At 36.6% G+C, this 13517-nt stretch overlaps 1 protein-coding gene across 1 annotated transcript in view; it reads left to right on the top strand.

Moving 5' to 3' along the window:
- The window catches only part of Dnah11 (dynein axonemal heavy chain 11), a 332397-nt gene that overhangs the window by 256778 nt on the left and 62102 nt on the right, over positions 1-13517 (top strand). Inside the window, 2 exon segments of the mRNA XM_047562330.1 lie at positions 1381-1616; positions 2786-2908. Of these exon segments, the coding sequence (XP_047418286.1) occupies positions 1381-1616; positions 2786-2908 (359 nt within the window).

The following is a 13517-nucleotide window of genomic DNA, read 5'->3' on the forward strand; positions in this document are numbered from 1 at the left end:
GCTATTGACTTTGGGTACAAGCTCTGTAGATGCCCACCTCTGCTACTCCTTTTATCTTCAGAAGTCCGAGTTATTCAGAGCTGCCTATTGTTTCAAGCTGTTGTTTTAAGTAGATGGTAAGAAATAAAAACTATGTGTCTCGTTGCTAATGGGAGGATGCTTATTCTAAAAGAAGCTAAATTATTTGTGTCTTTAAGGAAACCATGTGTTGGGCCAGACACCGGGACTTGTTCATATCACTAGATTTCTGTTTTAAATGCTGGGGATGGAACATGGAACCCAGGGCTTTGCATAGGCCAGGTATCCTCTCTACCACTGACCTATATCCCAGTCCTAATTTATTTGTATTAAGGATTGATGGAATATGGTGCTTTTTTTTTTCCCCCGACTTGATATAACATTGTGTCACAGCCTTACTATTGAGGTCCTTTCAGTATTCTGTTTGCTCAAACTCTGTGACCAACCAATGAACCAAACTCCTACTGCTACTGCAGTTTCCCCTACCTACTATGGGCAGGGCTGTCATTGCATGGAGGCAAAACTCCATGTTTCCATGTTAGCCCCACTACTAAGCCATGGGGGTGGATGGCTCTTTATTCATCTTGCTCATTTTTTTGGAGGAAGAGAAGGAGAAAGGAAAATAGAAAAAGAGTAGAGAGGAAGAGATTAGAAAGAACAGAGGGGACATGAAGAAACATGTTTTAAAGAATAAGGATCATACTTCACAAAAAAAGACACAAGACCACAGAAAGGAATTTATCAAGGAATTCAATCATTCATGGAGGTATATTTCTTCCTACCATACCGTGCGGCTGGCACTTTATTCATCTTGCTTATTTTGGTGTCTCCAGACAGTGTTTCATGTATGCAAAAGGCACTCAGTAAATGTTTGGAAACTGATGACCAAAGGAAGTCCAAAAGAGAAATCATCTGTGTAATGTGGGCTTGCAGAAAAAGATGAAACGTCTGAATAAGACATTGCTTTTAGGCATTGCTTATATGGGGAGATTGCTCCATGGGAAATAAATTTCTGCTGTTCTACCACACTTCCTGGTGTCTGAATTCTCTCTTACCTTGTTAAAATAGCTACAGGTGTATGTGTATGTGTAGGGCAAAGTCCCTTTCAGTAGAGGCCAAGTAGATGCAGTTAATAAACCATTTAATAAACCCACAGTTGACAAGATTCTGAGAGGTAACTACTGGGTTGATCAGGTCAAAATTATATTTCACAATAGGAATTGTATTTGGCGTCTCAGAGGATTTGCATGTGTTCCCTTGGAGTCACTTTCTCTAGGTTTGAATCTGTTTTCTTGTCTGTCTTGCTGAGTCTTCTTCCTCGACCACATTGCCAGCTTATTGCACACAACTTTGATTCTAAAGGTTTCTATCCCAATAACGGAAGACCTGGACGTGATTGCCATGTTGACAGATGATGCTACAATTGCTGCCTGGAATAACGAAGGACTGCCCAATGACAGAATGTCAACAGAAAACGCCACTATCCTAACACATTGCGAGCGCTGGCCCCTGATGATAGATCCCCAGCAGCAGGGAATTAAATGGATAAAGAATAAGTATGGAACTGACCTGAAAGTCACACATTTAGGTCAAAAAGGGTATGTGATTTCTGAAGGGATTGGCTTTGTGTTTAACTATTATGAAGTAGATCTGGTTTTTATGAAGTTTTGGCATTTATTAGACCTCTCTACCAATTTAAAATACTATTTTAAATAGTATTTTTAAATACTATTTATTTGCCTGCTCATGTTTCCTATAAAGTGTCTCCATTGAAAAGGCATTTATTTGTGTTAGACAGCATCTAATTATTTGAATTAAAACCAGATTGAAGGTTGGAACGAGAATTGTATCTAAGAAAAATATGTAAATGTCCTAAGAGTAAGAATGGAAACCTGATTATTATAATCCTTCTCTAGAGTATTTGGCATATAGTACACAGTAAGACAAAAATTGCCAACTGCACCTGTAGAATGATGTTTAGAATTAATTGTCCTAAATAAATTCTTTGCCCCAGTAGGATCATGCATGGTTGCAAGTCCCAACATTGGATTCCTTACTTCTTAGTTTTGTATCTCACTCTGGAGAACTGTACCTACTCTGAGACATTCTGTCACTGGAGTCTCATGGCAGCCTGATGAGGAAAATGTGGTCTTATCCATAGTCAGTCTTCAGTTAATGTTGAATAAATTATTTTTAACTTACTAATATTTTCTTTAACCCCACCAATCTTCTTTTCCCATACAAAGTAAAACAAAGAATTTTTGTAATTGTACAGATAAATATGTTCCTTGCTTATCTGAATATACAGAGAGAATCATTTGGCGGGGGGCGGGCAGGAGAATTTTCTGGGAGAATGGGAATGAAATGAAACAATAGTTCACCATTACATATGACTGAGCTTAAAGGTTTAAAATCTAAAGGTTTGATGAAACCACAAGGCCTTGAACAGATTAGAACTGTTTCTTTAAAATGGACCCATCAAAGGAATTCAAATTTACAATATTTGGGTCATTTACACCTATTTCAGTCATTGGTTATATCAAAGGCAACTAATGTACACTTGGAAAATACGACTGTAAACTTCATTTCAAAATCTGATCTCTGCTTTTTGTGTAATATAGCTTAAGAAGAATACTAGTTTAAAAAAGATTTCCCAAAGTTAGTTTTTCCCAGTTAAAATATCTACCTTAAGTAATCATATAAATGCTTTTCAGCAGTTTCTCTGTGCTTATTTACATTTTATCATCTCAATCCTGATTGAATTAAGGTTTTTGAACGCCATTGAGACTGCGTTGGCCTTTGGTGACATCATCTTGGTGGAAAACCTGGAGGAAACAATAGATCCAGTCCTTGACCCCCTGCTTGGCAGGAACACGATTAAAAAAGGAAAGTAAGTATGACTGAATTTTTAATATATAATTTGTGATTATGAGTGTAAGCATAGCCTCTGTTTCTTAGCCCCATAGTCAGGTACAACCTTTTGGGATGCTCTTGGTGATGTTTTTGAGTTTCCATTCCGTGGCACCTACACTCCAAGACCAAACCAACCTCAACACATCTCATACTCTCAGACTCTGTGTTTGATGGAGTTAGATTCATTTTACATAATTCCTGACTTAGAGACCAAAAAACTATAGTCACTGATCTGGGAACAGTTGCCTGTTTTTTAATTTATACTGACGTTTCTTCAGCTTCAGTAATTTGCAAAACACCTTGAGTATGTCTGCTTAGTATCTGCATATCACTTGTCCTCTTATTCACTTAATACTTTCCTTTAAATAGGATTTCAGTCACCACTGTTTCTTTAAACCAACCTGTCCCTAGTAATAATATCCACAAAACAACTGGTTTACTTTCCAGATTCTGTTTTTTCCTAATATACTTCAAAAATATAACCATTCAAAAAATGCATTTGTCACTGGAGTCTAGCAATCACCCCCCTTACTAGCAGTGGTGAGTTTCAATAACAGGGAAACGCCCCACCTCACCCCAGTGAGCTACATGAAGCGGTAAGCTGCCATTCCCCCTGGGATGCTACACTTTCCAGAACATTCCCCCAGGGGCATTGGAATCATTTCCAAGAAGTCATTTGTCACTTTTCTTAAATGAGTGGAAGATCGGATGCAGCATTTAGTCTCTAATCAAGCCAGGGTAGGCTCAGGGAGACTGGCAATTCCAAAGGCTCCTGGTGCCTCTTTAGTCAAGGAATCAACAGTTACCTAACTTACTTTGTTGAATTTTCTACTTTTTTTTCCTTTCTTTTTTGTTTTGTTTTTCTTTCACAGAGGTATAATTTTAAAACTTCCCCAAATTCATTCTGTAACACCCACTATCCGCCTCTAAAGTATCTGTCTCCTTTTTCATCCCTCGCTTACTCCTGTCAACTTGAAGTGGGAATGGGCCCACTTAAGGGTGACTAACTTCTTTATCTCTACCCAGTTAGTATGTTATTTATTTTACAACTCACCAGTTGATCTATTTAGAGTGACTGACAACTTGTAATTGTTTAATAAACCAAAATTTACCCAGATATGCATTTAGAACAATCTAATATGCCACTTGACAAACTGTGACTTTTAACATAAATGTAATTGTAGCTGTGTCTAATGTGTTAAAAATAAAGTGTAAAATCTTGAATGTCACTAACATGAAATTCTTGTTATTAAGGTGCTGAGTGTATTATGAAGAGCTTAAATTTTTGTCAGTGAAATACATATTCTCTGAGTTTTAACTTCAACTTCCAATGGCACAATTCAGGTGTAAGAAATGTTATGATTCTCCTTCACATATATATTTGAATGATCTGAAATTTCCAAAATGTCATGATTTTTTTTCTTAGCATGAATGTGATTAAGTAACAGTGATAATTCCAGAGATCTTGGATTTTAAGAGTTTGCATGGAGTATCAAGTCTTTACCACAAAATGTTAGTCCAGCACAATTTGTTCCAAAATAATAATATTTACTGAATATACACTCTCTCTAAGGCCTTCTAGAACTGATCTTACCATTCCAGATTTTTTTTAAGGGAAGAAAAATTTAAGATGTTCTATAAGAATGTAATAAGTGATAAGTATTATATGAAGTTTCTACTTTAGCAAACCTGACTACTCAACTCTTACATATAGGAACAATCATTATTTGAAAGTGAATTTTAACCTCATCTCTCCAGTTTTTCCTACTTCCCTCTTGGACAGATGATTTTTAATTTCTTTACTCAGAGACTCCATGTGCGAGTGGGGACCTTATACCTCCTGTTAGTCTTTGAATGAACCTTCTTTGAGTACTGTTATATGTCAGGCACTGTACTGGGGTTGCAGATTCAAAATGTGATCAGGTGTAGACCCTCCCCTTAGGAAGCCACACTTCCTTGTGCAAAGGCAAATCTATACATACAAGAAGTACGGTGCCATTTGGCATGATGATAGAAGTGCATGTGGCAGAGAGTCATGAACTTCACAGCGGAGACTTGAAAAAGCTTTATGAAAAAATTTACATTTGATTACAGTTTTATCTAATGCAAGTCCCGAAAGATCAGTGGGCATTTTTCAGGTATACGGAGAGCCCTGATACCAAATAGCAAAAAAAAATGAAACAAGCCAACAGTTTTGGAGATAGCATGCGAAATCGAGTAGGATAGAGAGTCTGTGTTGGGGGTGATAAAGTAGTGTGGACTGGCAGAGAAGAGACAGAGATATAAACAAGGCCCCCAAAATGGACTTCCTTCTTGACCCAAAGGTTGCCTTTTCCTGTAAGTGTATAATTTTCTCCTGCACCCAAACACACTCAAGGTGCCAATCCCTATCAGTTACAGTAGTTGACAAAATCAATTGTTTTTCACTGAAGAACAGTGCCTCTCTGAAGTCTCCATATTTTCATTGAGAACCCTGAGAGTAAGTCAGTGGGGAAACGAATGAAGATTCCTGAGAAAGCTAGAAGTAATGTGACCAGAATTGCATTTCTGAAAGGTCACATAGATAGCCATGTGAAGTATTAATAGAAGGAGCGTGGACCTGAAGCCAGAGTCCAGTTGGCAAGTCATTGCAGTTATTCCATTGAGACATAATCAGAACCTAAACGGAGGCAGTGGCAGTGAGATGAGAGAGGGGGACAAACCAAAGAGAGGTCAAGGAGTCAATATCAGCTCTTGGTTATTCACTATTATTGGTACGGGGGGAATAAAAGAAATTGCGGGTGATTTCCAGTCTTTAGGTAAGTGGATGATGATGTGATTTACAGAGAGATGTTATAGAAATAGGAGGAAGTGTGGGACGAGAGGTGGTGAGTTCTCTTACTGAACATTGAAAGATGTGCTTTTTAAAAACACATTTCAAAGAGGAGTCTAAGCAGTCGGATATGTGAGTACAGAGCTCGTGAAGGAGGTCTTGGCTGAACAAGTAGGCTGGGGCAGCTACATAGAAAACAGGTAGGCCATCATGGTGAGTGTGATTATCCAGAGAGATTGTATACATTCAAAAGAGCAGCATGGACCCTGCTTCCCATGAAACAAACAGGGACCGAGAGAGCTTAGCTGATGTCTTCTTAGGTGTCCCCTGACTGTATGATGTGCAGTTAGGTGGAGACTTAGTTTCTCAGCCAGCTGGTCCAGGTAAATGGACCACCACCCTCTTTCAGTAGACTTTCTGTAAGTGCCTCTTGCCAATTAACACTCCCTCCTTGACCTCTTTGATTTGTTTTCTTCCTAAATCTTGTTGGTTGTTCCATCAATGTTTTGAAATCTTTGTTTATATCTACGCCTTCCAGTGTCTTCCGGGCCTTTCATTTGCTCACGCTGACTGAGCAGTTGCTTTGCTGCCTTTCTCTGCTCATGCTCTGCCACCCAGAGCATGGCTAAAATAATACTGCTTCTATCGTCAATGCCCCGTTCCTGAACCTTCTCTTTATCCTGTTGCATTGAATTGAACTGAAGCCCTCTGTGAAGCCCACGAGATGCCCTGCCTGTCTGTTACTTCTGCATTTCCTTCCACCCGCCTCACGTGTCACCACTTCTTCACCCAGATGGTCTCCCCTCCTGTGGTATGATTCTTTACTTAGCCTTTTTCCCCACAAATTCCAAGTCCACTTTATTCTAGATTTACTGCTATTTAATCAGTAGCAGTTAGGCATTAAAAATCAAATGGAATTTAAAATTTCCATTTTTTTATTTGCCGTAATTGGTGATACATGACAAGACTGCATTTCAGTTCATTGTACATGAATGGAGCACAACTATTCATTTCTCTGGTTGGACATGATGTAGAGTCATACCATTCATACTAGCATACAAGTACCTAGGGTAATGATGTCAATCTCATTCTATCATCTTTCCCACTCCCACGCCCCCTTCCCTCCCCTCACTCCCCAATCCAAAGTTCCTCCATTCATCTCTTCTCCTCCCCATTATGGATTAGCATCCACATACCAGAGAAAACATTTGGCCTTTGCTGCCTACACATAGCACATTCTGTCCTGCATTGTTCTTCCTTTTTCTTTGTTCCTGTTACAATATGCTTTGTTTTCCATTCTCATATGTTCTTAATTCATTAAAAGTTCTCTGTTGGACTGGGAATATAGTTCAGTTGGTAGAGTGCTTGCCTTGCATGCACAAGACCCTGGGTTCAATCCTCAACACCACAAAAGAAAGTTCTCTGTAGACAGATGCAGTGGCACATGCCTGTATTCCGAGGAACTCGGGAGACTGGAGGCAGCAAGATCACGAGTTCAAAGCCAACCTCAGTAACAGAGAGGCCCTCAGCAACTTAGACACTATCTGTAAATAAAATGTCTTGAGCGTCCTTGGGTTCAATCCCTGATACCAAAAAAAAAAAAAAAAAAAAAAAAAAATTATCTGGATAAGAGTAATATAGGCTTTTAAAGAGATAATTAACAAAAAACTGGAACAATAAGAATGTAGACTGTCACTGTGGCAGATCAGATATATGAATCTTGAAAAACAAATATATTAGTTAAAATATTTAAAATACCTTTGAAACATACTACTGAGTTGACCAAAAAAAAAAAAAAAAAAAAAAAAAAAAAACAACAACAACAACAACAACAAAAAGGTAGTGGCAACCAAATAACAGAAACTCCAAAGCTGATTCTCTTGTGGGTAACTGCTAAAACCTGATGATCTTGGTTTTCTGTGTTATGAATGTACAGAGTTTGGACAAGTCTGAGGCCTACAGCTCTATAGAGCAATCTCTTAGAAGACTACCCACCCTTTATACAGATACCTATCTAAAGCTACAGGGCATACCTTCTGTGTAATGGTAAGTTTCTTTTAAAGTAATAAAAACCAGTGTTGTGTCAAGGAAACTGCTTTCTCTACCTTGGCACTGGAAATAGGTGAAAAAATATCCCCTGAGATTTCTTAACCCGAAACCATCTCTCTTATAAGAGTTCAAAATGCATTTTAACTATTCGGTTACCCTTAAAGCCTTATTCCAGTAATTTATTTTAAAGTGGACTTGAGTTATTCATGCCTCAGTAAATTGGACAAAAGCAGAGGAAAATTCTGTCTGGAAAAATGGCATAAACTCAGACCTTAGAAGATTACCAAAGATACAATTCCAAGGAACAAGAGCTCATAAGCAAAAATCACAAGCACACAAGAAAATGAGGCACCATGAGCAAGAGCTGAAAGAATAAAATCCTAATCTCAGTGTTGCCTTACTTTATATTTCTTTCATTATTAATAAGAATGAACTTATTCGTCATTTATAACACCCCTTACGTGAATTGCCTGTTTTTACTTTTGTTAATATTTTTCCATGAGGTTTCTCATCACTTTCTTTAATTCCTCACTTTTTCTTTTCCACTCATACTTATTCTTTTTTTCCAGCATTATTTTGAATTCTTTCCATAAACATGTATCTTTTCATCATTTCCATAAAAGTTGGCAAGGGCAAGAAGATTAATGCAGTGCTCAATGCGCTGTCTTGAATTAGGGACATGTGCATTTTCAAGAGTGTTTCAGGACTTTAGGTGGGACTTATGCATTAGTTTATAGTTGTTAGAAACTAGCATTGGAGTAGAAGTACTAAGATGAAACTTGGTTCAAATCTTACCCTATGTTGTAGTTTGGTGATTTGGGGTAAGTTATATTTTTCTGTGTTTTTTTATCTGGTGAGATAAAAATACAAAGAACATATAGGTACATAAAATACTAAAAATATATTAGATATAGACATTCAATATCTATTATTTGCCTTGAATAATTTAACCAATGATAGTTACAATGTATATTGGTGATTATGAGTATGAATCAGGTACTAAGCCAGAGCTCTTAAGGTAAACATTGTGTTTTGGATATGGGAAGTGTGAACAAACCATGAATGAAGTCATGAAGCAGCTCAGGGTGAGGGAGGAAAGAAGGAAGGAAAGATATTCTTTGGTATTTTAATTTACTCCTAGAAGAGCAGAGAGTTTTGGTTTTACTTTTTAAATTTTATTATTTAATACAGATTCTATAAAATACATATGTATTTTATATGTAAAATTTATAAAGCAAAATAATAAGCCTGTACCTAGCATTGAAATTATTAATATTTTTCTGATAATTTTTATTATCATTTTGGTACAATTGTACATAATAATGGTATTTGTTGTTACATATTCATGCATGCGCACCACGCACAAAATAATTTGGCCCATATCATTCCCTGGCACTTCCCCCCTCCACCCACCCCTTTGTCCCTTTCCTCTACTGATCTCCCTTTGATTTTCATGAGATCTGCCTCTACCTTTCTTTTCTTTCTGCCTCTCTAGCTTCCACATATGAAAGAAAACATATGACCCTTGACCATCTGAGTTTGACTTGCTTCCCTTAACATAATAATCTCTAGCTTTGTCCATTTTCCTGCAAATGACTTAATTTCATTTTTCTTTATGGCCAAATAAAACTCCATTGTGTGTGTGTGTTTGTGTGTGGTGTGTGTACACACCACATTTTCTTTATCCATTCCTTCATTGATGAACACCTAGACTGGTTTGGCTATTGTGAATTGTGCTGCTATAAACATGGATATGCATTCATCTCTGTAGTATGATGACTTTAATTCTTCAGGATAAATACTGAGGAGTGGGATAGCTGGGTCACATGATGGTTCTATACCTGGTGTTTTGAGGAGCCTCCATACTGATTTCCATAGTGGTTGTACTGATTTACAATCTCATCAACAGTATAAAAGTGTTCCTTTTTCTCCACATCCTCTCCAGCATTTATTATTATTTGTATGCTTGAAGACTGTCATTCTGACTGGTGTGAGAAGAAATCTCAGTGTAGTTTTGTGTTAACAGTTTTTTTAAGCTGCCTTTGTGCTCCTTTCCTATTCTGCCTCCTTTTCCAAAGGAAATCAAGATTCTGAATTTTGCTTATCATCTCATTACTTTATTTTAAAATAGTTTTATTGTATACATGTATATTTCTAAATAATTATTGATTTAGGGTTTTATAAATATTTCATCATATTGTATATAGTTTAATGGGACTTGATTTTTTTTACTCCATATTGTGTTTATGAAATTTATATTATGTCTTTAGCTCTATTTCTTTTTTCGTTATTATTTATATACCTATTTATTGTATTTATTGTTTTATTTACTTACATATTTACTTTGGTGGTAGGTTTAGAACCCAGGGCCTTGCAAATACTAAGCATGTGCTGTAACACTGAGCTATACCCAAGTTCCTAACTTTTATTATTTTTATATTCAATGATGTGTCTATTACCATATTTATTTAAAGTTCTTATTGAAGGAAATTTAGGTTTTTGCACTTTTTTTTTTTGCTATTAGAAGCTATGCAGCAATGAATGTTTCTGAACATTCATACACACATCTGCAGGCACCTACAGCAAAACATTCTTCAAATCTTGTACTCTGACTAGAATAGTTACGTTTGTAGAGTATATGCATAAACCGCTTTCAAAGCTAATGTAGTTTTCTAAAGTGTTTACAAGTTCATTTGCTCATCACTACTGTATAAAAGTTTTAGAGTCTTTCAGAAAACAGGATTAGAAGCTTTCACTTTGGAGTCAATTTTTTAAGTATTTTTTATTTTTTTCTTTTTAGATGTACATGATAGTAAAGTGAATTTTGACATATTCTACATACTTGAAGTTTAATTTATTCTAATTAGAATCCCATTTTTGTAATTGTACATGATGTGGAGTTATACTGGTCATGTATTCATATATGAACATAGGAAAGTTATGTCCAATTCATTCTATTATCTTTCCTATTCCCATCCTTCCTCCCTTCCTTTCATTCCCCTTTGTCTAATCCAATGGACTTCTGTTCTCCAACTCCCCACTATTGTGTATTAATATCCAATTGGAGAGAACATTCTGCCTTTGGTTTTTTGGGATTGGTTTATTTCACTTAGCATGATAGTCTCCAGTTTCATCCATTTACTGGTAAATACCATAATTTCATTCTTCTTTATGGCTGAATAATTCCATTATGTATATATACCACATTTTCTTTATCCATTCATCTGTTGAAGGGCACCTAGGTTGGTTCCATAACTTAGCTATTGTGAATTGAGCTGCTGTAAACATCGATGTGGCTGCTTCACTGCAGTATGATGATTTTAAATACTTTGGGTATATGCTGATGAGTGGGATAGCTGGGTCAAATGGTGTTTCCATTCCAAGTTTTCTAAGGAATGTTTATACTGCTTTCCATAGTGGTTGTACCAATTTGCAGTCCCACCAGCAATGTATAAGTGTACCTTTTCCCCACATCCTCGCCAACATTTATTGTTACTTGTATTCTTGATAATTGCCATTCTGACTGGAGTGAGAATCTCAGTGTAGTTTTAATTTGTATTTCTCTAATTGCTAGAGATGTTGAACGTTTTTTATATATTTGTTGACCATTTGTACTACCGTGAAGTTGCCTGTTCAGTTCCTTTGTCCATTTATTTATTGGTTTATTTGTTTCTTTTGTGTTGTTTTTTTGAGTTCTTTGTATATCCTGGAGATTAATGTTCTATCTGAGGTACAGGTGGTAAAGATTTTCTCCCCTTCTGTAGGTTCTCTGTTTACCTTCTTGATTGTTTCCTTTGTTGTGAAGAAGCTTTTCAGTTGAATACCATCCCATTTATTGATTCTTTATTTTACTTCTTGCACTTTAGCAGTCTTGTTGAGGAAACTGGTTCCTAAGCCAACATGTTGGAGAGTTGGGCCTACAAAACTTCCAGAACTCATAAGTGAATTCAGAAAAGTAGCAGGATATAAAATTAATAACTATAAATCAATTGTGTTCCTATACACCAATGATGAATCAGCTGAAAGAGAAATTAGGAAAACTATCCCATTCACAATAGCCTCAAAAAAAAAAAAAAAAAAAAAGTACTTGGAAATCAATCTAACAAAATAGGTGAAAGACCTCTTTGACTTTTTTTATACTGCAAAAGATTTCTGTATTTAATACCACTAGTTGCCTCTTCCTATGAACCATTTCCACCCCCTACTTGGTTTTTTTCTATGCCTATTTTTGAGTGAAAGTTTTGAGGACACTGTCTTTTCTTTCTTGTCTCCTTCCATTCTCTCCTCCTTTTCTTCCAGTACTGGATATTGAACCCAGGGGCACTCTACTAATGAGCTACATTCCCAGCCCTTTTAATTCTTTTTATTTTGAGACAGGATCTCACTAAGTTGCTCAGGCTGGCCTCAAACTTGCGATCCTCCTGCTTCAGCCTTCTGAGTAGCTGGGAGAGGATACTATGTTTTTCTTTTTTAAAAAATAGTTTGGTTCATAAAAACCTAAGAAGTACTTTGAAATTTTTTTTGATATTTTAATAATCATTTTGTTTTTACCTGACAAGATATATGTAATAGTAAATACTTTATTTTTCCTTCATTTAACTCTTAAAAAATGAGAAACTTAAAAAATTCATATATGTGTAAACTGGAAGAGAAAAGGAAAAAATAGGACTAGATTGGTAAAAATAGGGATTTTTTTTTATTGTAAACAAATGGGATACATGTTGTTTCTCTGTTTGTACATGGCATAAAGGCATACCATTTGTGTAATCATAAATTTACATAGGGTAATGCTGTTTGATTCATTCTGTTATTTTTTCCCTTCCCCCCACCCCTCCCACCCCTCTTTTCCCTCTATACAGTCCTTCCTTCCTCCATTCTTGCCCCCCTCCCTAACCCTAACTCTAACCCTAACACTAACCCCTCCCACCCCCCATTATGTGTCATCATCCACTTATTAGCGATATCATTCGTCCTTTGTTTTTTTGAGATTGGCTTATCTCACTTAGCATGATATTCTCCAATTTCATCCATTTGCCTGCAAATGCCATAATTTTATCATTCTTTATGGCTGAGTAATATTCCATTGTATATATATACCACATTTTCTTTATCCATTCATCAATTGAAGGACATCTAGGTTGGTTCCACAATCTGGCTATGGTGAACTGAGCAGCTATGGACATTGATGTGGCTGTATCTCTGTAATATGCTGATTTTAAGTCCTTTGGGTATAGGCCAAGGAGTGGGATAGCTGGGTCAAATGGTGGTTCCATTCCAAGTTTTCTAAGGAGTCTCCACACTGCTTTCCAGAGTGGCTGCACTAATTTGCAGCCCCACCAGCAATGTATGAGTGTACCTTTCTCCCCACATCCTCGCCAACACCTGTTGTTGCTTGTATTCTTGATAATCGCCATTCTAATTGGGGTGAGATGGAATCTTAGGGTGGTTTTGATTTGCATTTCTTTTATTACTAGAGATGTTGAACGTTTTTCCATATGTTTGTTGACTGCTTGCAGATCTTCTTCTGTGAAGTATCTATTCATTTCCTTAGCCCATTTGTCGATTGGATTATTTGCATTCTTGGTGTAGAGTTTTTTGAGTTCTTTATAGATTCTGGAGATTAGTGCTCTATCTGAAGTATGATTGGCAAAGATTTTCTCCCACTCTGTAGGCTCTTTCTTTGCATTGCTGATAGTTTCCTTTGCTGAGAGAAAGCTTTTTAGTT

This window comes from Sciurus carolinensis, chromosome 8 (assembly GCF_902686445.1).
Source record: "Sciurus carolinensis chromosome 8, mSciCar1.2, whole genome shotgun sequence".
Taxonomy (NCBI): Eukaryota; Metazoa; Chordata; class Mammalia; order Rodentia; family Sciuridae; genus Sciurus; species Sciurus carolinensis.